The sequence below is a fragment of the Myotis daubentonii genome, chromosome 4 (genome assembly GCF_963259705.1).
Source record: "Myotis daubentonii chromosome 4, mMyoDau2.1, whole genome shotgun sequence".
Classification (NCBI taxonomy): Eukaryota; Metazoa; Chordata; class Mammalia; order Chiroptera; family Vespertilionidae; genus Myotis; species Myotis daubentonii.
This window is the reverse complement of record NC_081843.1, coordinates 82,294,763-82,321,118: the sequence shown is the minus strand read 5'-3', so window position 1 is coordinate 82,321,118 and position 26,356 is coordinate 82,294,763. Positions and strand designations below refer to the sequence as shown.

General features: G+C 38.5%; 1 protein-coding gene across 1 annotated transcript; it reads right to left on the bottom strand.

The window, feature by feature from the left end:
* Positions 1-993: 993 nt before the first annotated feature.
* On the bottom strand, positions 994-26,300 carry SGTB (small glutamine rich tetratricopeptide repeat co-chaperone beta). The gene is made up of 11 exons (XM_059694521.1): positions 26,165-26,300; positions 24,904-25,025; positions 20,864-20,967; positions 19,270-19,339; positions 16,992-17,091; positions 10,528-10,632; positions 6,014-6,152; positions 5,847-5,909; positions 3,793-3,830; positions 3,291-3,374; positions 994-1,954 (listed from the first exon to the last, which is right to left on the bottom strand). Exons 2-11 carry the CDS (start codon positions 25,001-25,003, stop codon positions 1,843-1,845), a joined length of 915 nt encoding a protein of 304 aa, XP_059550504.1. The 5' UTR covers positions 25,004-25,025; positions 26,165-26,300; the 3' UTR covers positions 994-1,842.
* Between the last annotated feature and the right edge of the window lie 56 nt (positions 26,301-26,356).

The following is a 26,356-nucleotide window of genomic DNA, read 5'->3' as shown; positions in this document are numbered from 1 at the left end:
TGCTGCCCTGGTGCACAGGCCGGCACTCTAACCACTGAATGCACCAGCCAGGGCTGAAAGCATTTTTAATGCATTCAAGATAGCTATGCTAGGAACTTTTTCTTACTCAACACTGGATAACAGTGACTGATTTTTAATTAAGGATCAGCTTTGCTTTCTTTTCATCAATGTCATCATATTCATATAATTAGTCCTTCATTCTGTATAATCCTTGGACACTAGGAGCTGAATTTATGAAAAATTATATTGGTTTAGATGGAATAGAGATTTAATTCAGGGGGCCTACGACTTAAATCCTTCTCTTCTCTGGACAGAACTGTAGGTTCATTTAAGTCTTCATTGTGGCCTAAGCCCAGAGTGGGGTTTAGGTATTTGCTGGTCAAACTGAGGAGGAATCTCTAACCTCGTACCGTTTAAAATGGTGTTTCCTGGGCCTTTTTACAGGACCTGTTAAATAAAAATTGAAAGTGTGGTCCTGAATCTGCATCTTCAGCAAATAAACCAGGTGACTCTTACAGTGAAACTACAGAACCATTAGTCTAATCTCACAAAGGGAAAGAGAGAAAAAGGTTTTTAAACTTTATTCTCTTTTGAGGAGAATAGTTCTAATAATGCCCTATTATCAGTATTACTAATTTAATATTACATTCTTTTTCAGTTTTTTCTCACAACACTTGCAACACCATGTGTCTGCCCAACTTTACCTATTTCATAATTAACAAAAGAAATTCCAGTTAGAACAGCCTCCTCCATCACTATAGTTAGAGCCGTGCCATTAATACCAAACAATGCCACTTCTCTCCACTAATATGTATTCTAGTTTAAATGTAATATTTTAAATCCCCTATTATGTTTAAGTTGCATCAAATTAAGTTAAGCATAAAAGCAACATGCCAAACCAAATCATAGCAGAGGATTACACAAACAAACACTGTTAATGACAGATGCTTTCTGTATTCTATCAAATAATTACTGAGGTGTGTTTTTTTAAAAAAAAAAAATCAGTGTTTATGGGCACATAATTAAATGGCACTTAGAAAATCCTTAACTTAAGAGCCAAGCCATTGGCTTATTTAAATGTAGGTATATTTGAGAGTTTTCATGGTAAGGTCACCACTGGGGAAGTTGTGCTAGTTAAACTGAATAGTTATACAACTGGCCTAACCAGTACCATTAAGGATTTCTAAATGTATTTTATTATGTACATAGTATAATTAGCCATGCTAATGTTATAAATACCAAACTACAGGCAAAATTAGTTAAAAACTAGGCAAAAACCTGAGCATCCTACCTACCTTCACTTTCTATACATTCACAGCATCTATTCTTTTTTTTCAAACAACCCTTCCACCAAATTCTGCTTTCTACCAGCTCTGATGCCTCCCTGCCACCCATTAAAATGAGCAGCATTAAAGTCAGTGCTGGCTCCTGTGAATATATTCATCACTGATGGCATTCTCAAGGCTAAACCTAGATGTCAAAGTTCTCTCCAGACATGCTGCTCATTGGCAAGCACGTTGCTCTTAACCCAGCATGTGAAACCTTTCCTCTTGGTCATCTTCCCTCTCAGAAAGTTTGCTGAAGGGAATTGGGAGCCAGAGCACTCACCAGTAAACAGCCTTCCTGCTGTTAAGTCTAGCATACAGATATGACGATGAGGATGTGAAGATGAAACCCTGTTGAGTGACCATGTACAAAGGAGTCACATGACGGTGAAGTCTGTTTGTGATAAACCTATTGTCTACACAGATGTATTCTGTAGGTTTTTTGTTTTTTGGCCACTATCTACAGCAAACACTTCAGAGCAGTAACCGTTTCCAGTCTAGAATCCCTGATCGAGAGTCAGGAGTGGTCTTCCGTGCTGCTGCTGAATGACCTGCTCCGGATGTGATTTCTCAGTTGCTCTATGAGTTCAGGATTCTGTTGCTGTATCTGCTGAGCAAACTGCTGTCCCCTGGAGGTGAAAGGGCAAAGTGGTGTGAATTAGGGGATCCCCAGTCACACAATACCCATAAACACGGACTGCAAAGGATGTGTGTGCTACTCAAAGGGAAGTTCTAGAAAGACAAGTTTTAGAATTACAACTATAGTATCTGCAAGTTTACCATTGCCTCCATATAGCATTATTAAAAGGCATTGTTCTTTATAGGAAGCAAAACACCCAAGCCAAAAAGGTCCTGGATTGGGGGAATACACCCCCCTCTAGTGCCTAACCACGAATAAACAAAGGGTCCAAAAGTATGTGCTTTTATTGTGTGTGCTCAAACATATTACAAGGTATTTGCTCTAGTAGTCAAGTCTTCCCTATGACAGGATGGTACACCCATGTGGGGATGTGTGTAGAAGTCACTGAATAGAACTAATTTTTAAAAAGTTAGAGAAATTTAATACGATTCCTGATGTGTGACCCGCAATTGGGAACGTTAGACATTGCTATAATCATGCCACTTAAAGATCATTCTGAAAATGCAATGTTGCAAATGGGGTCACATGGCCATGACTACAAAACAGAGATTGATACTTGTGGCTTCGGGTAAAATCTGCAATGACGGCATCACCCAGATTCAAGGAGCAGACTATTTTAAGCACTTGGTGGAAGTGAAGAAATGAGGTGATGCAAGAAGTTCCTCTAGTGATGACATGCACTGAAGAATTTGGATAAAATTCTGTCCTAGATTGTCTGAACATTGATATATATGTAAAATTTGATTTTTAAATATATATGTTTACCTAAGTCAATGCAGATTTTGAGTAGCTACTTGACTTCTATCTCCATCCTTGAGTAGCTATTCAAATCTGCTGAAAAACGTTTTCTTGAGTGGATTCCTGCCCTTCAGTCTGAAAATTCCAACTTATGAACTACTTTTAAATTTAATAACTAGTGAGGCCACTGATACTAACAGTAAATGATAAAAATTCAAAAGGAAAGCCTCTGCCTCCACCAGCTTCTCAGTGGTTAGAGCATCAGCCCAAGGACCAAAGGGCTGTGGGTTTGATCCCCAGTCAAGGGCACATAAGTCTGTTACAGGCTTGATTCCCAGCCCAGGTCAGGCTGCATGCGGAAGGCATCTAATCAACATTGGTGTTTCTCTCTCTCCCTCCTCCCTCTCTTCCACTCTCTCTAAAAATCAATGGAAAAATGTCTTAGGGAGAGGATTGGAAAAAAAAGTCCTGATCCCCTCACTTTAGAGACAAACTATAAAACATAAAGTACTTCTAAAAACTTTCTAACTACAGAAAAACTGTAAGACAAACACTTTTTTACTATTTCTATTTCAAGTAACACTTACGCTTGGATGAGGCTAGACAGGTCAGTTAGGCCCCCAACTCCAGCAGCAGGTCCCCCAATGGCATTTGTCATCATTCCTGACATTCTAGAGTAGGCAAGAGGTAAATCACTGGGTTGGCATATAGTCTTATACTGGCCAAGGAAAAGAATTAAATATACCCACCAAACTTTTTAAACAGGAGGCCAGTTCACTGTCCCTCAGACCGTTGGAGGGCCGGACTATAGTTTAAAAATAAACTATGAACAAATTCCTATGCACACTGCACATATCTTATTTTGAAGTAAAAAAACAAAACGGGAACAAATACAATATTTGTATTTACATGTGGCCCGCGGGCCGTAGTTTGAGGACCCCTGATATAGAGCATTAGGCTAAATGTGTGTGACTTTTAAGTGCCAATTACTGGCAGTCTCGGTAGTTTTTCATTTGGGAGCTGATGTGCTCAAATTAGGAGCTTGCAAGTAGAAGGGGGAAATGTAGTATGCTCGTTCTATATACTTACAGCTGTTGAACTTGAGGATTCTGCATTAAACTTGCTGCCTGGAATTCAAAAATGGCATCTCCCATTAAAGGTAGTTAATATTTAGGGATCTTTAACAAAGATTTCTTTTTTTAAAAAACAGAAAAATGAAAGCTAAACCATGTGTGTACTAACAGTCTGTAAAGTTTTAGTGTGCTATATAAAGTGAATGGGAATATAAAAAAGGTAATAGAAAATGATGGCATTTAAAGTAGTTTGCAAAGGTAGAGAGACTACAAACATGATAAACTTCAGATATTAGCTTATTACTACTGATCAGATCAATAATGCCAAATGGAGAAATAGGAACTTGAAAAGTATAAAGCATCTCCTACTCTTCACTTCAAAAGAGTACTGTAAGACATGTGACCTGATTCCATGGGCTTAATAGCTTCCATTCTTGCCATGCTAAGGGGGGGAGGGGAGTTGTATTTATACACACATATACATTAAAACTACATTTTGAAAGCATAAACAATTTTTTTGCCTCAAATTTTTAGTCAACGATATTCATGTAAATTTTTAATTGAGCCTAAATCTGTGTAGACAGTAGTAACTCCAATAGCTGTCCCCCCAAATCCTCTTTTAATCTCTATCAACCTGACCCTTTTTAAGAATATCACACAAAGTGTTTTTAAGCTCCACCTTCTGCACCTCCTGTATGATAGTCTCACACCTCACTTCAAGCATCTTGAGGGATAAGCTGAATTGGAAACTGAAATCCATTTTCACATCCTATTACAATAGCATAACCTGAGACCTAGATATGAGTAACAATGCTCAAAAATGTCACAAAACCTATAAAGAGACATACATTTACTAGTTAGGTAGCACGACCATCTTAAATTTGGCCTCAATCCTGAGACTCAAGAGTTACTGAATTACTTGCAAGTCACTTCAACAGTATTTTTTCTGGTAATAAAAGCAAGTGGTGGCTTTCCAAACACCTCATTTAGGATCAGTGATTAAAAGACAACTACTGTCTACAAAGACTTCAACTAACAATTTTAAACTACCAATTGCTACAAACCTACCAATCGTTCAAAAAGACTTTTTTATCTCACTAGGAATGCGCCATCTGTATTTCAATTCAGCTGAAGATGTAGTGGATGCAAGACATTTTTTGAAGGAAACAAAGAAGTATTACTGCCTTCAAGGGGCATAGCACCTGGTAGTCTAGTTCTCAGCCGGAAGTATACAGTCACCCAGGGAGCTTTATATACCCAGGTAACATCCTTGATGCACTAAACCAGAGTTTATATATACCAGAGCATGTGTGTTTTCAAAAAGATCTATAAGTAATATTGTTGGTTTGAAGAATGGAGTTTATATAGGAACTAGAAGCCCAGTGCATGAAATTCATGCATGGGGAGGGACGGGGGTCCCTCAGCCCGGCCTGCACCCTCTCGCAATCTAGGACTGCTGGCTCCTAACTGCTTGTCTGCCTGCCTGCCTGATCGCCCCTAACCACCTCTACCTCAGCCCCTGCTGCTGGGGCTTTGTCCGGAAGGACGTCCAGAAGGTTGTTTGGCTATCTGGTCTAATTAGCATATTACGCTTTTATTATTATAGGTTATACTAAAAAGTCAAATTAAAATAGAAAGGAAGCAGACAATGTTGAAAGGAGAGCATAAGGAACCACAATAACCAAATCCTCAGAACTCAGTTACTAGATATCTTCCTAGGGCCATTTTCTTGTAAGAGTGGTCTTCACCCTTTTGTAAATTTGCAGATCCATGTGCCAATCTAATGAAAAATATGGTTCTCACCCTAAAAAAATGCACATAGCCACTTGTACACAAGTTTTCATATACAATTTCAGGGAATCCATTGGTTTCCTGAAGTCTATCCATGGCTTTCTCACAAACAGATACACAGGCAGGTTTAAAATCTCAACCGTAGCATTACATCACCATCCTATTACCACCACCACCTCCGCCGCTACAAAAGCTCCCTTATTTGTTCCTAAAATGTGTTAGAACTATATTGCTTCATGAAAAACAGAGCCAGCAAAGCAGAAAAAGAAATATACTTACCATACTAATGAAGGCTGGATTATTTATTAAGCTAGTCATGTCAAAGCTCAATCCAGTTCCTGTCTGTAAAAGAATTATATATGAGGATTATTCTAACCACTACAATCTGATTACAATAAATTGTGAATGACAGAAAATATTTCACTCATTCAGCATTAATAACTTACAGGACTGGATACCTCTCTTAACTTCTGTTCTGCTATTTTCAGATTTGACTTATAGGAATCATTTTCAGGGTCAAGATCTAATGCCTTTTGATAACTTGTAACTGCTTCTTCAAATTTATTCATGGCAGTGAGGGCCAGCCTGGAAAGAATAAAGTATATGGGTATAAAATATATAGTTAAAGAATGTCAAGATATCACAAACATAGTCAAACAGCTGTCTTGGTATTCAACTAGAATCCAAATTACACTTAATTTATTCATTATACTATGGTTCACAGGAGTATTATTAAAATTCCTTCTATTTCCAAGATTCTGTAAGTCTGGATTCTCCATTCTGCTTGCTGACAATCTTGGCTAGCTTATATTAACCATGAACTTAATGCTTAGGAATGAACCTTACCTACCCCCTTCCATTTGTGAAATAACTTGCTTTATGAATGATTAAACTCCACATAGATGTGAGCTAACTAACCGTCCTGTGGTCATGTAACTCCATGGTGTTAAACTCATTTTAAGGACTCTGAACTAGATTTGTGCTTCAGAAATCTCTTCCTATGTTCTAGCAGAGACAGAGTCACAATAAATATCAATTCACCTTAAAAAATAAAAATAGGCTGTGGGGCACTCCTGAACAAGATATGTTAGTTGTTAGATAAAATTAGCATCCTTTACAACTTAAGACATTGTAACCCCAGTCACAGATTTAGTTATTTAATTTTTGTTTTCCTCCACCTAGTTAGAATGTATTTATTGGAAAACTACTTCAGAACTAAACAATAATGGTATAAATGGAGATATAGTATTGAGGTTTTTGTTTTTAACAAACTAAGTCAGCTGGCTTACCTCACAGACTTCCAACCTGGATAAAATACTGTGCCTAACCACAGAAAAATTCTCAGACCCTAATTAGTTTTCTACCAGTCGACCTGAAAGATGCTTCATCAAAGTCCTCAGTTAATCAACAGTCAATAAATATTTACTGAAGCCCTACTGTGCACCAGACACTATTTTATAATCCACAATGAAAGAAGGTAAAGTTCTTGAATTTAAGAAAATGTCATTCTACCTAGGGAAAGCAAACAATAAATACGCAAAGAAAAAAGAGTAATATTAAGAAAATGAATAGGGCAGCTGCTCAAAGGCAGCCACACTAAGAAGACCTGAATGATGAGAAGAAAGCAGGCATATGAAGATCAGGGAGTAGCATGCTAAATAGAAACAGCAGTAGACACAAAGGCCTGGGAACCAAGCCAGCGAGTGAGGTATGCTCCAGGAACAGGACAAAGGCTGATGAGGAGAGAGCACAGAAAGCAGTGTGGAAAGAGGTGATGTCAGGGAGTAATCAGGTGCCAGATAATATAGAACTAGGGTTTGGAGTCTGGATTTTATTCTAGTTGCAGTGGAGCGACATGATCTGATTTATGCTTTGGAAAGCGCTCTCTGGCTTTTTTGCAGAGGATCAACATGGGGTGTTAGTTGGGGGGATGGGGGAGCAGAGAAACCAGTTAGGAAGCTGCTGTGGTAGCCCAGGTAAGAGATGTCAGTTTGGACTAGTGTTATAAACACGGTAGCAACCAATGCTTCAATTTAAGATATGTGTATGTGGAAACTAGAATTAACAGGACTTGCTGATAGATGTGTCAAGTATAATAAGAATAAAGGATGACTCCTAGGCTTGACCCAAGCACTGGTAGGTGAATGATGGTAACATTTCCTGAAATGGGAAAGATTAAAGAAGGGAATAAGAGTCCTGTTTGGGACATGTTAAATTTAAAATGCCTGTCTATAATAATAAAAGCATAATATGCTAATTAGACCGGACAGCCAAATGACCTTCTGGACATCATTCCAGACGTCTTTTGGCAGGGGCTGAGGCAGAGGCAGTTAGGGATGATCAGGCAGGCAGGCGAGTGGTTAGGGGCGATCAGGCAGGCGAGCGGTTACGGGGATTAGGCAGGCAGGTGAGTGGTTAGGGGGGATCAGGCAGGCAGGTGAGCTGTCAGGGGCGATCAGGCAGGCGAAGGGTTAGGAGCCACCAGTCCCAGATTGCAAAAGGGATGTCTGACTGCTGATTATCCCCTGAGGGGTCCTGGATTGCAAGAGGGTGCAGGCCAGGCTGAGGGAGTTCCCCCCCCCGCGCCCCCCCCCCCCGTGCACGAATTTCGTGCACCAGCCCTCTAGTTAAACATATAAACAGATGAAAAGAAGTTAATATGATATGGAATTCAGACATATAACTTAAAATATACAGTAAATTAAGAGATCCATCAACATATGGAGTTGATTCTCATTATTCAGAGTAGTTATGCTCTATGAAGTCCCCACAAACACTGATTTAAGAAATACTAAACAATCATTCATAGGGGAAATACAGGGTTAAGTTCCTGTGAGGTTTTGGTCACAACATTCTCATCAAATGTTCGATACATGATCTTCTTTTATATGTGATTCTGCTTAAAGAAACCTTATTTAGTATATATTATTAATTCATTAGCATCATACTGACAGCCAACAGCACTAACTCATGCCTGAACAAAACTTATCTAGCGTATATGTTTTCTGAAAGGCACATTGCAGCCTTCTTGCACTTAGGAACCCTTTTCAACACTTCAGTCTATGCTTGGGTCCATTGTAAACAGGGAAATCAACAACAAAAGACACAAAAATGCAAAAAATATAGCACTGAGTAAACTGCAAAAAGGACACTTGTTTACAGCATGAGAATTCAAACAAAAAGGCAGAGTATGGCCTATGCACCTCAGCTGAGACCTTGCACATCAGGTGACTCAAATTTTTCACCACACTGAATGAACACAAAAGCACAGTGACTTGATTTTGGGGTTATCAAAATTTTTTTAGCAAGTAGGTGAATTCATCAATACAGAACCCATGAATAATTAATGTAGACTTTAAGTGGAATTTAAAGGCATCAGTATGAAAACAGAAGAGAGAATAGACAGACAACAGCCTCAGAAGAGAGGACAGAGCTCTGAAGTGCACCATTAGAGTTGGTAGAAAAGGAAGATGCAGTAAGGGAGACTGGGAAAGAACAGTAAAGTAGAAGGAAAACCAAGATGTGTGGCGTCACAGAAACCTAGAGTATGAAGTGTTTCAAAATAAGCTAATCATGCAATATACTAAAAGGTGGGTAGGTGAGGATACAGAATTGCCCTTTGGCCTTAGCACAATATGAACAATTGGTCACTGTCGAGTATGACTCCCTCCACGTTCTGCGTGGAGTAGGGTTTGGTATCTGAAAGAGGAGCCGCACAACAAATGAGAGAAAAAGACACGAGATAATTTTGCAATATTGGGGGACCAGGCGGGCAAGTCCCGAAGGACTTCCACCTAAGCTCAGGCCGCTCAGATCTTTTATTGAGGTCGGGGTAGCCTTAGGGTAAGGAGGTCTGTCTGGGGTAGCCCTAGGTTAAGGAAGTTTCAATGACACACAGATTAGGTCATAACATCACCCTTAGGCAATTTACATGATTAAAGGTAGGGAGGTTGCTTCAGCTATCATTATCTAGATTAACTGGGTGGTGCACAGTTCTGACCTTAGCTAGAACTTCAAAGGTTGCTAGCTTTTGGGGGGTCTCTGTCTAAACTCAGCTAGTGAAGACAATGAATGGTTTCCGGCAGGTCACCTTGAATAGAGCTCTCAGTTGAGTGATATAGACAAATGCCCTATCATAATGAGCTGAAGAGAAAATGAGAGATGAGGAAGATGAGGTAGGAAGTGCAGACTGCTATCAGGGGCTTTGTAGAGAAAGGAACTGACAAATGACATCGCTGTGTGCAAGGATGGTTCCGATGGATGACTCTCTGACGATTTCACATGCAGTTATTATCGCTGTTACAGACAGGAAAACTAGTGCTGCCAAAGATAAAGCAGATGATTACAAATGTAAAGCCCTAGAGAAGGTACACAGCGATGAGATCTAAAGCATGCATGAGGGCACCCGTCTTAGATAAGAACCCTTCCATTTTAACAGGAGAAAAGGCCGTCTGTGAGGTAGATACAAATGCAGGTAGATCCGTGGATTTGGCAGCAGGAAGAAGAGCTATTTTTCTTCTAAATGCACCCATTTTCTCAATGAAGTATAAAGTAATATCATCAGCTAAGAGTACCATGGAGGATGGAGAGAAAATTTGAAGAGAGAAGAGTAGGTGTGAAGCACTCAACTCAGAGTGGTAAGGTGCGCTTAGAAGGAAGTATCTATTAGGACTGTCTGCCCCAAAATACTGGGTGCTCATGAGATCTGTGTCTTCAACATGAAGTGAGTCGACTCATTATGGTTATATGATTTTCTCCACCAACCAACCATTCTTCATACATCTTCAATCATCTCTCGCCCAAGTCATAGGAACTGCAGTCATTTCCTCACTCAGTGTTGTATTTATCTTCTTGTAAGTTGAGAAGATGCAATATTAAGCAGGAAATTCAAAATCAAGCCAGTAAGAACAGCATATCTGATACAACTTGGTGCTACTTTGAACGTTCTCCCAGAACTTACCCCATTCTCCCATAGGCCTTGCTGTACCTTGAATCAATTGCTATTGCCTTTTCACAATCCTTTATTGCATCTGTGTAGTGACCTAATTTACTCTGAGCAGCAGCCCTAAGGGAAAAAGAAGAGATTTTTTTGTTATAAGCATCCTTCAAGACACTAATTTAGATTTTCAGATGCTAATACAACATTTTCTTTGTCCCAATCTGTATATCACTCCCAGGAAACATCTAAATCAAACTGTCTTAAGAAAATTCCATAATCAAATGAAAAAACACGCAGAAACAAAATTCAGAGAAATTATGAAAGTTGCCTTTCACTGTTCGCTTTGCTATAGAAAAGACAAAATATGCAAGCCATACAACTGATCTACCTACTTATTGCCTTTTTAATTTGCCCAAACAGAAAACTGAGAATGCTAGGACATTTGGGATTACTAAGAAGGCACACAGAGTGACTGACTGCTGTGAATGGCTATTCAGAGTGTTGTGCTGTTAAATGATCACTATACTAGCAACATTAAGATCACTGGACAAGTCTAAATTGAAAATCCCAATTTAACCATGTGCCTAAGTCTGGCTGTAAATTAAGGATGGCAATGTATTCCATCTACTTAGATGGAACATGTATTCCAGAACAATTAAGGACTTTTTAATCCCAGTTTATCTCTAGCAGACTTTCTGGAATAAAGTCTGGGACCTGACAATGTAACGAAGCCCCACACTACCCCTCCACACAATCCTGAGAGTGGGCAGCTCTGTTTCCCTAGTGGAGCACTGACTTCAGTCCTCCGGGCCATAATGAACAGGTAGCATGTCTGTTCAACATGCATGTCCTTCAAACTGGAAAGTTCCCAAATGTCTCCTATCCTGCATCCCACTTCCACCCCATTCATTCTCCAGACTAACTATTTCTACTTTATTCATTCAACTAATATCTTTATTGAGGGCTCACTAAGGCACAGACACTTTTCTAGGCATAATAGATAGAGCAGTAATTAAAATCATATTCCTGCCCTCAATCATGCTTAGATCCCTGGGTTGAGTCCAATTCCCTGTCAACCTTTCTTCTTACAGTATGCTTGAGACCCTTACTTCTAAAACTAAGACTATAAAATTGTGGGGGAGAGAATAAACAGTCTCCTTTGCTTCAGTTAAAAAAAAAAAAAATACGTGTGAAAATACAGAATTCAACAAACCTGTTTTGTTAGGTAATGTGGAAAAGAGGTATAGCTATTTGACTGAATACTTGATGCAAACTAATAGTGTGACAAGGATGACCAATAAAGAAGAGATATAAAGTGTATCACTTTCACATAATTAGAAAGAAAGAAAATGAAGTAAAAATAACTCAATCAACACAATAAAACACACACACCCACCCACCCACACACACACACACACATACACACACACACACACACACACAAAGGGGGAGTAGGAAAAGAAGCCAAAAAAATAAGATAGCAGAAAACAATTCAAACACATAAGTAATCACAAAGTTACCTAGATGAAAATAGGATTCTCAAATTGTATACTTAAGAAATCACTTAAAACATAATCAGCCCAGCCAGCATGGCTCAGTGACTGAACATCAACCTATGAACCAAGAGGTCAGTTTGATTCCTGGTCAGGGCACATGCCTGGGTTGCAGGCTCAATCCGCAGTGTAGGGCTTGAGGGGGCAGCCAATCAATGATTCTCTCTCATCAGTGATGTTCCTCTCTCTCTCTGCCTTTCCCTTCCTCTCTGAAATCAATAAAAAAATATTTTTTAAAAAACACATAATCACACATAAGTTGAAGTTTAAAGAAGATAGAAAATCAGGCAAACTGAAAACCTAGCAAAAGAAAACTGGTATAGAAACAATACCAGACATAAGGCAAAGAGCATCATTAAGGATAGAGTCATTATTTATTGAGCATCCTTTTTTGTTTAATTTTAAGGTAAACATTTACATGGCTCAGAAGTCAAACATGAAGAGTCTTTCATCCTATGGAGCATTGGTGGGAACAGGGTAGATGGGATAGAAATGGGAATGAGACATCAGAAAGGATGAAAAAGAAACCTTCATACTGAATAAAACAGAAACAAATTATTCTAACTGGATATTTAGAAAAAGAATTCAAGTAACGTTCAAGCACAGTACTTTGAGTGTATAGCCTTTAGTGAGATATATTCTAAGGACAAAAATAATTTCAAAGAAATTCTGAAGTTTACTTAGACTTACTAGTGTTGTAGTATTGGTGTAATACCAACTGAAGGATAGAGCTGATGAGTAAAGATACTGATGAGGTGGGAAACAGGGTTTTTGTTCGGGAGAAGAGAGATACAAATGTAAAATGGGAGAAGTAAGGGAGATCTCTGTGACACTGAAATGTAAATTGAAGTTATCTGTGTAAATTGATGACTTAAAAAAAACAAAAACCTTCATATTTCCTAGCTCTGTCCACTGTAAGGATCTAGAAGCAATAACATTTCAGTAGCAATGGTCACCTCTTACAACCAGGTCTTGGTTTCTAAACACCATTCTCTGTTAAAAGGAACAGGGGCTACTTGTAGAAATAGCTGAGCTCACATCTAGGGCAGTTTAAAGGAGCTCCCACTAGCCAAATATGGGAGAAAATAACAATTACGATGATTTATTATAACACACCAATTAGTGAATTTTTAAAAATTCACAAGTCTATAATTATGCTCAGAAAGTTAGGGGAGGGGAATGAGAAAGAAAGAGGAAAGGGGAGAAAGGTTAAGAAAGCTCTTCTTTATAGACATATATGAGGAAATAGTATATATACACACACATATATAAAACATGCTGCCATGTGACTGCTTCACATTAGAAGTCTTCAAGTTGAGGCAATTCTCCCTTCGAAAATTCACCGAATCAATTCAACTCAAACTTTTGTTGAACATCTATAACATGTTAAACCCTGAACTCAAAACCAGGCAGATATACAGAAATGGAGAAAATATATCTCTGTCTTCCAATCTTTCCCTGTTTAAAAGAGAAATAGACATGTAAATAAATAAATAGTATGAGGAATACAATGGAAGTGTCAAAGGAAGAGACAACACGGAAAGGTGTGGTTAACCCTACGCAGAGCTGTCTACTAGAACTAACATGATAGCAAAGTTCTTTGTCTGTGCTAGCCAGTACAGTAACGCCTAGCCACATGTGACTGAAGAGTACTTAAGATAAGCTAGTGCAATTTTATTTTATTAATTTTTACTTTGTTATTTTATTAATTTTAATTAATTTACATTTTGAACAGCTGCACGTGGTTAGGAGCTACCATAGTGGACAGCACCACTCCATTGGATGTGGCAGGAAAGGGCGTAGGGGCATGGTCAGGAGGTTGCGGACAGAAGAAATTAAGAAAGTCTTCCCAAGAGAAGCAATCCCTACCAGGGTCTTGAAGGATGACTAGCAGTTGACCAATTAGATAAGGCAGGAAATATTCTAGGGCTCTAGGCAGAGGAAGGAGTACATAAAAGCATGGAGAGATGTCCTAACATGGTATGTTTTTAGTCAGTAAATTTCATATTACATGTTCATAGAGAGTAGAGAGAAGAGGAACAGGAGAGGAAGAAAAGTAGAGCTAATAAAGCTAAAAGAAAAAAAGAGCCCAGATTATAAAAGATCTTATGTATCATGCTGAGGAGCTTAAATTCAATCATGAAAGTATTTACAACTAGTGAACAGAAAGGAAGAATTAGATTATTAACTTCACATTTTAGAAAGATCCTTTGGGCAGAAGACGGGAGTGGGGAGTGCAAGCTGAAACTGTAAACCACTAGTCTAGCAAAAGTTAATCGCCTGGACTAAGGAGCAGTGATGGAAAAGGAGGAGGGAACAAATGAGCTATTGGGGAGGTAAAAGGGAAACAGCAGAAGACGCCCCGATTGCTGGCCTTAGATACTGATAATGAAACAAGTACTAACGCCGTAAGAGTCAGACCCAGAAAGGAGAGTGGGTGGAAGAGAGAAGAGGATGACTTTCAATCTTGATAGCTTTAGCTTCAGATCACCAACTGCAAGCTAGGATGAAAGCAGATTTGTGCGGCTCACAAAAGGAAGACCTCTGAGGCCGGAAAAGGGAATAGGAGTCAGGCTACATCTGAATCTCTTGTGAGATGAAGCCAAACATGCCAGTGTCTGAACTGAATAACAATGTGGTCTGGGCTGTCTGCCCCTGCTGTCTGGTTATCAGGGCATAACTAATGAAATTCCAGCATAACACTACAGTCAGTCACCATGTTTGCAGGCAACCTTGCTTTCTTTAGCTTGTTAGAGCAAGAGCATGAGTTATTTGCACTCTATTTTTATGAAAAATAAGGCAGAAAAATCACAGGTACCTTACATTTCCCATACTACAGAGGAGGGCAAATGTAGGCTTGCAGTTGTTTGTATGGAAAATAATACAATAATTAATAAATAGCAATCCAGAATAAACTCTGTGTTTTGGGTACTCACAACTGTAAACCTACTTTCCCCACCCTGTATTTATTATGCATAAATAAATTATACCAAAAACCTGTTCCTACACTAGGAATTAGATTGTTTCTGAAAGAAACATATATTGAAAGCCTAGACAGTGATGGCGAACCTATGACACGCGTGTCAGAGGTGACACGCGAACTCATTTTTTTGGTTGATTTTTCTTTGTTAAATGGCATTTAAATATATAAAATAAATATCAAAAATATAAGTCTTTGTTTTACTATGGTTGCAAATATCAAAAAATTCTATATGTGACACGGCACCAGATTTAAGTTAGGGTTTTTCAAAATGCAGACACACCAAGCTCAAAAGGTTCGCCATCACTGGCCTAGGACTATGCTAGGGACTTTATATTACTACTCCTCACAACTACTATTATCTCTATTTTACAAGGAAATGAGGCTCAAAAAGGTTAAGTGGCTGCCCAAGGTCACGTAGCTAGTAAGTGGCCAAACTGAGATTCAACTCCAAATTTAACAAACCAAGTACAAATCCTAGTGAACCTAATGACTAGAAGGTGCTTAAGCTCTGTTATAAAAAGTTTCAGATTGGTTAAAATGGTCATACCAGTATAGTAGCACAAGCCGCATGCAGCTATACAAAATTAAATTAACTAAACATTAAAAATTTAGTTTCTCAATTGCACTAGCCACATTATGAGTACTCAAGAGCAACTCTTGCTAGTGGCTACTGTATTGGACAGTGCAGATAGAGAACATTGTCATCATTGCAGAAACTTCTGTTGGGACTTCGATATTTAAAACAGAATAATTTAGTGCAGGGAATTCATTACACGGCTGAGAGAAGAGCTGAGGTACCAAACAGGAGGCTGTGCAGCAATCCGGAGACCAGCAGTAACAGGAAGCCGTTACTTCCTGAAACAGAGGATGAATGGCAGAGCCCATAAACCCAGCATCACCTGCTAAAAGCCGGGACAGCAGGGACCCTGGGTGGGAGCTAGACACCAGGATGAGAAGCAGCCCCTGCTGGATAAACACCCTGATGTCAAAAGAGGGGAAGAAATACCACAACTTCTCCCTTCCTTCTGCCCTCCAGGCTCCTGCCAACACCTCCCATAGCTGAACCCAGCCCAAACTCAGGGGACAAAGGAGCCTGAAAAAGGCAGCCTATAGGAGACAGGCTCTGTTTAAAAGGGCAGAACAAGGAAAGAAAGAAAGAAGTGTAAGGGCACACAGGTAAGGTGTGGCACAGGTACAAAAAGATCATTTAGATTAAAAAGGAAACCACAAATGGCCAACGTTTGAAAAATGTCCAACCTCCGCAATAATTAAATACAAATTAAAACAATTACTGTGAAAATAACAATATTAAATAACAATAAAGGTGTAGTAAAAACATGTACACTCATACAATCCTAGGAAATTAATTTTCAGAATATTTTCAAAGAAATTGGAATAACTTCGTAATTTGCATCAACAATTTTTAAATGTTTATGTTGTTAGACCTCCTGAGTGAATTTTCAAGGATAGATCCAAAATCTAAAAAAAAATAATAATTTCAGAAAGATGTTCATTGCAGCTTTATAATATTGGGGGACAGGAAAGAACCGCAATGTCTCCCAGTAGGTCAACAGTTAAGTAAATTAAGATACATTATCCATTTAGTAAAAGAATACAGTGTTTGCCATCACAATGATAGGTGCTAGAAATATAAAGAAGATGAAGAGGTAATAATACACTAATTTATACCAACTTAAATAATATTTATGACGGATTTCAATAAAAGAACATATTAATGATTTGCCTAGTGAATAAAGCTGAATCTAAAATTGATAACACACCAAACAAAATATGCCAAGAGGTTAGTAACAGAGGTTGCTTTAATGGAAAGTGTGTGAGTTTGGGGTTTATTGTTTTCCTTCTTTATCCATAAATTTTATAGGTTTCCTTCAGAGCTATTAATGCAAATGCTTTAGAGCTGTAAGCCTGTCACAATTATGCCAGTTTACCTGTTGCAGTAATAAACCGCATTATTTGGATCCAGTTCTATTGCCTGTGTGTAACAATCCACTGCAGCAGAATAATTTTCTTCTTTCATGTGGTTATTGCCTAAAATAAAGTAATCAGTAGGTACAGTAAGACAATATACGGGAAAATGTAAAGTCTGAAAGATAAATTTTAATCACAGAAACTCCAATAATATGAAAGTGATCGACATGATTTTTCAGTAACATAGGAGATAAATTTTATATTGTACAATGGAGTTGATATGCCTTAGTCTTCAGTGTGTTTGAATGATTTCAACAATGTGGAGTCTTAATAAAATTAATATTTGTACCGGTATATCTTATAAAATTTAGGCTTCAATAAGTGAGTAAATGCAACAATTATGATTACCTCATGGAAAATTTTAATATATTCCCACTTTCCTTATCTTCATCTCTTCCCTTCCTTTAGAGCCACCCCATCCTAATGCAGCACCCTCCTCAATTGTCACCTCAATCTAGACCTGGCCTTCTGCTCCTTCCCTGTCAAAACGTCCATCTGCTGAGCAGCCAAGCCCTCACCACCGCTGTGTGGGTAAGCTGTAAGGCTAATCATGCTAATATGTTACTGGCAGATAATACTTTTGTATGCTATCTCCTCCAGACACAGATTCTTTTGAAAAGGAGCTTATTAGACATTAATTTCTAGAAAGACAAAATTTCAGATACATGGCTAGCCCACAAAATCAATACTGATTTTCAGGAAGAACGTCTGCAGATACACCAGGAATAATTTAGCTAGGTTAACAATGGAATTTCTTGTGGCTATCTTTTGTATTCCATTAAATAGGAAAAAAAGATCTGATTCTTAAAAAATTAAAAATTTTAAAACACTAGGAGAAAGGATTTACATCCCAAAAGGCTCTATTATTCCTCCAGCTGTCCCTAAACCAGAAGTTCTCCAACTAGGTTTGTTTTTTAATAGATCATTAGCTAATTAATGGGAGAAGAAGGAGTGGATTTGTGTTTGTTTTTTGTTCTTTGCAGGAACAGAAACAGGAAGATTAAATTAAATGCAGGTAGACAAAAGCACTTAAAATCATAAAAAGTTACTGCAAATTAAGTCAGAAGTGAATACAGAGTGACTGTTAATGGGTGCACAGTTTCTTTGGAGGGCAATAAAAATGTTCTATAATTATGGTGATGGCTACACAACTCTGTGAATCTGCTAGAAACCAATGAATTTATATACTTTAAAGGAGTAAATTGCAATGGTATGTGAATTATAGCTCAATAAGGCTTCTTTTTAAAGTTAAGAAAATTAATTTTCTTCCCACACCCAAAAAGAAATGAATATAATGCTTTTAAAGCAGCTAAGAAGAATACACAGCTTTTATGATTGAGACATTAACTACATTAGCTGAGGTACTTAAAGAAATTTGCTTCTTCCATGTAAAAGATTTACGTTTTCTGAGTTATTTGGATGTCCTTGTTTCCATTGGAACCTTTTGTCTTGGGATGGTGTTTTATTATCATTACATTATTATTATTATTAAAACCTATTGTATGTCTTTTCCTCTAAACCACCTCAAATGTATAGATACAATAATATACATATACTACATGTATAAATACATTTATACATATTGATGAAAAAGCTTCAAGTTACTAAATATGTAATATGCAAAACTTAAGACACAAATGATGAATTTTGTGAAGATAAATATAACTAAGCATTGCACAGCACTTTATAGTTACATGGCCCTCTCCTATAAAATTGTCTCCTTTAATTATCAAAACAACCCTATCAAATATGCCAATATTTCTGTGATGTGTCAGGGAATAACAACAAAGAACTCTTCTTAATTTCATCTGTTCTTTCTGTCGCTCTTCAGAAGCAAAGCACACAAAACTAACTGAAAGCAATTTTCAGGAAGGTACTAGTTGGCTAGAAGAAAAATTTCAAAAAACTCAAAAACACTAAATATACAAAAGTTAAAATAATACTGACAATTATCTTCATCTCTTTGATTAAGCATAAAGAAGAACTTGGGATCCTAGAGTATACACAAAGACAGTTACAAGTGATGACCCTTAAGTTATTTGTTTTGCATGTTTTATACACAACAGATCTGGTTCTCTTGAGACAAGCCACAAACCTTTCTATACTTTTAGATTTCTTCTCTATCACTTTCATTTCTTTTTCACAGTATAAACCAGAATCTTATCCATTGATAGAGTCACATTATCCAGAGTTTCAGAAAGTTTTACCAAGTAAATAATTTTTCTATGAAATATTTACCTTCATCTTTTAATTGGTCAGCTTTTCCCACATCTCCAGGTACTGAGTTTGAGAGAGGCTGAATGTCATTCTGAAATAAATAAAAATTTAATATACTTCCACTTAGCTACATTAGGAGTCATCCAACAGAACAATAAGTAATGTAATAATGGACTGATTTACCCATTTCACAGTAAATCATCTGTAATTCCACATCATGAAATCTAACACCTAAATGATAGTGTTAGCAAGAACAGGGGAAAGCCTTTACTTTTATTAGGAGAAAGAATATGTGGAATTTTTCTAGAAGATAATGGGCAACTGTGACTCAAAATTTTGTTTTTTACTTGCTTTCCCTATACCCAGAAATCCTACTTCATGGACCTAAAATGTAATCAGTATATGAAAAATAGGAATAGAAATATGTTCAAGGGATTGCTTATATTAGTTAAAATTTTGAAATATAATATTTAATATCCTAAAAGATATCTTAGTAAGCCAAATTCACAGTTTACCAACAAAAGTATTTATTATAAGATCCTATTATTTAAATATGTGCACACACATACACACAGTCTAAAAAGCAAGACTGGAAGGGTACACACAAAAGGTTAACAGGTGTAATATTTGGAGATAAAAGTTTCAGTCTCTTCTTTATGTCTTTCCATACTGTCCAACTTTTTTTAAAACAATGAATATATATTAATTTTACCATAAGATGAAAACAGTATAAAATCCCTGTTTTTTAGCACCTACTATCATCCTCAAACTCCCTTTGCATTAAAAAGATTTAAAGCAAAGGCACTTACGAACTAAATGGAAATTTACAAATATCTTGAGTGACACTGGAAACACACACATTTTCCATTTTTAAATGATCTTAAGCTTTTCTCCCCAGTTCCCCATTCTGTACTGAAGACTGAGCACAGAGCTAGAAAAACAAAAGTTCATGAGGCACCAAAATGTAATGAAAAAATGGGACGTCACTGTGGGCCTCAAAGTCACTAAACTTAAACTTTTTCAGACAATCTTATGGCCCATGTTTCCTGAAGAGGCCAGAAACCAGAGACACTGTTAGAAGGAGGAATCAGAAAAAGTGGGTTTCAATCTTAGTTTTGCACATTGACCCTGAACCTTTCCCTGTTTTATTTTATTTATTATTTTACCTTTCCCTGTTTTAAAGAGCCCATCAATGGCCAAACTTGATTACATCTGCTTCAAAATGATGATTCAATTTCTGATGAATCTATTTCTATGCAGTTACTTCCTAAACATTAAACCTTTTGTTTTCAACTTATAATCCATGTCTTAGGAGAATGTCAATTCAGATGTCAGAAATCTAAAAATGCTCTGATACTGTAAAGGACTTAAAAAGTCAACTAAGATGTATTAAATATAAAAGAAGGCGAGAGGATGAGAATAACTACTAATATGAAAATCTAAAGCACATTAAAAGAATTATGCTTTAGGTCACAAGTCATATCCATGTGGACTGTCTTATATCCAGAAAGAAGTTAGTTACTTATAGGCCTGACTCCTCATATGTGAACAAATTCAACATAATACTATAGTCAAACTTAACTCAGATACTAATGAGAAGACAATGACAGCTTACCTTACAGAAGGAATTTGTGAACATTTCTGTCAGAGGCTGTGAAACTGCTAGATGTGTATCTTCTGGGCTGATTTTAAAAACTGTCTCCAAGCACTGAATTGCAACTTGAGACAAATTTTAACAGTGAAAAAAAAAAGTTAGCAAACTAAAAAAGAAACAATCTTTTTTCTTTTTTCTTTTTTTGTAGAAATCTGCGCTCTATTGCCATCTGTGGTAATTCAGCCTTTATGATCACAGAACATAAGGTTGAGCTGAATAGAGATTTCTGTTTATAGACCAGCAATTGAGGGAAGACAACTTGATTTCTTATTCCTCACTTAAGAAAAAAAACGTTACTTAGAGTATAATTCTCAATATATCTATTACATCATATTTTGTTGAAGCAAGTCATTATCTGCTTTTGGTGTATAACCCAGGTACGGACTGGGTGGGGAGACATGGTGGGCACTTATACTAGAAAGGAAGTCTGTTGTTGTATGACAAGACACCGTAAACAACATTTGAAAAGGATGTGGACTTAATGCTGTGGGCAAATGGAGAGCTATTAGAGAATTTAGTTAGGAGAATAACATAACTGGATTTGTGTTCAGAACTGAAGTCTGGTAGGAAGGTTGATAATGGATTAGAGAGGGAAGGAAGCTAAGAGAAAAAATGAAAGCAAAAAACCAGTGGGTTCCCACTTAAATGGTCTAAACAATTCAGGGGTCTGAACTAGGGCAGTAACAGCGAAGAAAGCATATCCTGTCCTCTCTACAAGTACCCATTGAGAGGAATGGAGGCAGATTCTTATCCTTCTAGTGCTCTTGTTTAAAAAGGAATGCTCTCCTGGCTTAACAAGATAAGAATGTGGCCAAAATGTCAAGTGTACTTCCAGACAGTGTGGAATAGATTCACTTAGATTTGTGCATGACTTTTAAATGATACATTATGTATTAACTGTGGTCCTGAGAAAATTATCTATCAAGAAAAAAGCATTATTACTTTTACTACCCACAGAAACAATCTCCTTAGAAAAGGGACTGAATAAGGAAGTTATAAGTTACCAACTACAAAATGTCAAAGTGTCTTTTAGATAGAAAATACTAGTAATCTACTGTTTACCTATCCCTCAATCCCCCTCCGCTCCGCCTTTTTACTTCTGCCAAGCAGTTGTTCTTTTTGTTGTTTGTTTTAAAGAGAGGAAAGGAGAGAGAGACAGAGAAACAGAGACATCGATTTGTTATTTATACATTCATGGGGTGATTCTTGTATGTGCCCTGAGTGGGGATGGAACCCACAACCTTGCCATATTGGGACCACGTTCTAACCAACTGAGCTACTTGGCCAGGAACCAAGCAGTTGTTCTTACACTTCAATTGTACTTGCACTAAAAAAATTGGGCCATGCCCTGGCCTGTTTGGCTCAGTGATTAGAGCATCAGCCCTCTGACCAAAGGGTCTTGGGTTAGATTCCCAGTCAAGGCACATGTAAGAGGGAACCAATCAATCTGTCTCTCTCACATCTCTCTCTCTCTCTCTCTCTCTCTCTCTCTCTCTCTCTCTCTCTCTCTCTTGTGATCATGAATTTGAAGTGGGACTAGTCAACAAGGTTGTATTTTGCTCCATCTATATACATTCAGATGGATATGGGAAAGAGTAGATGAAGAACTGGATTTAAACAAGGTTGGGTTTTGCAAGGAAGGGAGCAATATACAAGAGTGTGATTATAATGATCAACTATGGAATTTAAATTGGGTAAGAAGAGGGATGTGAAAAGGTAAGGGGTCAAGAGATTGGAGGCCTTGGTAAGGCAGAAGAATTGTTTGGGGAGGGATTCAAGAGGGAATGAGCTGGCAAGACAAGCAATCATGGTCAAATAAAATTATTAAGATAGTGATTATGGAGGGAATGCCAAGGTGGTGAAGTTCAGGGACGAGTTCCTCAGCCTTGGCACTACTGACATTTTGAACTAGATAATTCTTTGTTGTTGGAGGCCATCCTGTGCATTGTAGCAGCATCCAGGGCCTCTATCCACTCAGGGCCAGTAATACCAGCTCCGCAGTTGCGAGAGTAAAAAATATCTCCAGACACTGTAAAATCACCGAGTTGAGGACTACTGGTCGAGGGTCTGACCAAGGGAGTGAGTGGTTGGAATCATATCACTGGAGGGAAGAAGGTCAAGAAACTGAGAGCCAAGGGAACTGCAAGAATCAGCTGTATGTTGCAAATGCCAAGAATGAAGACAGGAGTAGTGCTAGAGAGAGTGACAGTGAGCAGGAGCCACAACCCTCAAAACGTGAGGTAGTTGTCAGGAGATGGCAACCATTAGGAGGAGTGGGTGACAAACTAAGGAAAGGTTCAAAGCCAAGAATATACCAGCTCATTGTGGTGGTAAAGCTGGTACCAGAACTTAAGCTTCTTTCCTAAGGCTTTTTTAAAATGTCTAGAAGGTGGGCAGACATCTCCACATGATCTCATATTCAATAAAATTAGACTCACAGAATCAAAAATAGGGGTTGGTCAAAAACAATTGGCACCATTTCCGGGTGCCATGTATAAGAAACAGCTGAAGGCACATAATTTTGGCTGAACACCATTCTAAAAATAGGATACAACATCTTGTTTTTTTGTGTGTGTTTTTAAACTGAATTTTCCTTCTGGCCCTTAAAAGTATGATACTGCCTTTGATTAGAGAAGAAACATCTTTTAGTAAATGACTGCATTTACCTGTTTGCTACAGAACAGCCATAACCAGCACCCTCCTTAGGTAACCAGTCACCTTCCCTTCACATACTCTAACCAACCTTAATATTAAATGGACTGATTGCAACGTTCTCCAACTGTGTCACCTGCTTCCCTCACTGCCACCTGGAAAAACATCATCCCACCGACTGCAAGCAGTTTTAGGGCAAAGGCCCAATTTTCATCCCCACCTCCTAAACGCATATTCACAAGGGAAGGGCTTGTTAAAATTATTAGATGTGTCCCCTTCATAGGAGAAACAGCTTCAAGATGGGAAATTCAAATTGTACTGTTATTTATGTTCTCCCAAATGCACTGTCTCATTGCAATAATTAAGTCTCTAGGCCATAAGGAAGCTGGGCTCATTGACCCTCCACAAGCCCATGTGCAGAATTCTGCCTTGTTATGGTTATACTAAATGTACATTTATAATGGAGAAACATGAAGCAGAAAAGATGCTGTCAGGAAGCATGTGATGCTATCCTGCAAGTCCTGCTCAATTGAACAGATTACCGAATCTACTATTTAAAGCTCACAGAGAACAAGGGTGCAGTCCTCTCATCCCAAGTCCCCAAATAGGAAGTTGTCAGAGAATAATATGATATAATTATTAGACTTTTACATGGTGCTTTCATAATGACTAAGGTATTTTCATTGATTCTCAACTCAATGCTTTCCTATTAAGAAGATACAACAAGATCTTCGGAGGAGGAACCAGGATTTAAATCTCAGCTCTGCTACATGTTAGCTGTGTTCTGTTACTTAACCTGGCTTCATTTATTTATCTGTTAATTGGGGATAATACTAATTTAGGAGGCACTGTGAAGAAAAATTCCCTACAATAGGAATAGCATAGTTCTGACATATAATAGCTGTTCAGAGACTGTCAAACTACAAAAAGAAGGCCGGGGAGGGTGGGAGGGCAGGAGGGGGGTGGGTAAGAGATCACCCAAAGGACTTGTATGCATGCGTATAAGCATAACCAATGGACATAAGACACTGGGGGGTAGGGGAGGCCAGGGGATTGTCATGGGCGGGGGGGGGGGGGGGGGAAGGAGACATATGTAATACTTTTTGTAATACTTTAAGCAATAAAAAAAAAATAGCTGTTCAGTAAATAAACAATAGTCCTCTTATCTTGTTAATTAAAACAAACAACTCAGAAAATGGAAACTCATGATTACCTTAGATTAGGTCTCTCTTCTGGAAAGGTAACAAACTATTTTGATTTTGTTATAATACATCATAAAGCCAGGCTTACAGCTATTTTAGTTTGTATTTATAATTATAATACAAATGAACATAAAAACAGCTGCCTACCTTCCAAACTTTCTTGTTCATCTGAAGTATAAGCATCCATCTGACTTTGTTCCCGTAAGAAACGAATAACTGCATAAACTAGGTGCTTGATAGATGACATTTTTTAAGTTTCAGTACTTTTCCTTATTAAGAAAAAGGAAAACACTGAACTAAGATATTTTAAAGAATCAGCCAGAAAGGTTATAAACGACAAAGGTTATAAATGACACTGAAAGTAAAAAGCAAAAACTAAAATCTGTATTACCTTCACTCCTTTCTGTTTTTAAAGAGTCAGGTGAGCATAAAGTCTTCTTATGGTCATGCATTATATATTTTCATTTATATCTTGCAAAAGCATAAACCTCGCAAAAGAAAGTTTTTCTCAAAACATGTATAACATTAAGCTTTGACTCTCACTGAATATCTCACTATATCTTACCAGTAAGAATGGTACAGATAGAAATAAGGATTGGGGTAGAGCTACAGGGGTAGAAATCCCCCAAAGGCCTCAGGACTAAGTGGAGGGAGGTATCATACTGCTGACTCAGAAGCTGATCCACGCTAAGCATCTTCCTCTATTTCATGAGATTTTAAAAATGTATACATAATTTACACTCCGCCTACTTTTGTAGGCTGGGACAGGTATTTGATGAAGTATAATAACGAGAGGTTTTCAATCACTGAGTGCCATTCTTAATAAAAAATGGCATTCGTATTTAATCACCAGACATGTCAGGAAATCGTTGCTCAAGCGATGGATACTATACACCGACCAGTGCTCTCTGCAGTAGCTGTGCTCTCGTGGACAAGCTGGAAGCTCTGGGTCATGTTCATTCACCTGGAATACTATCGCATCCAAACAGTGGCGCAGGGCCAGCGGACATTAATGGCTTATTTCCACTAAATCGCATCGTCCATCTGCTCCCCGGTCCCTAATTCAAAGCCAGGGTGTGGTACCCACCGCTAGGATGTTTATTATTTGTGTGCTTGTTTTAAAAGCGAGCCCCGCCTCTAGGCCGTGGGGTTGCAAGTACTAAAAAAGGCCCCAGGGCAGAAGATGAGAAAAGAATGGGGGGGGTGGGGGGAAAGGGGGTGCAGAGGGGAATGGAAATGTCCAACCTCTTCCAGGCTTCTCTCCTCATTCTCCCCAGAGCACGGGCACCTCCTCCTTCCTCCCTTCGGTACCCGGCCCGCCTCCGCCCTGACCGATGTTGCAGGGTGCGCGGTGCAGGCCCCGTCCGGGCGGCGGGAGACGCACCCTTCCCAGACAGAAGCCCCTTACCCGATGGAGGATGCGAGACCGTGGCAGCGGGCCCGCGGTGTCCGTCAGCGGGTCCGTCCGCCCCTCGTCCTCGGGGCTCGACCTGGCTCCCGATCGCAGCTCTGCCAGCGGCAGCCCCAACTTCCCCGCCGCCCAGGCCCCCGCCGCCCACCAGGATGTGCGCCCACCGGGGTGCGCGCTGTGCTCGGAGCT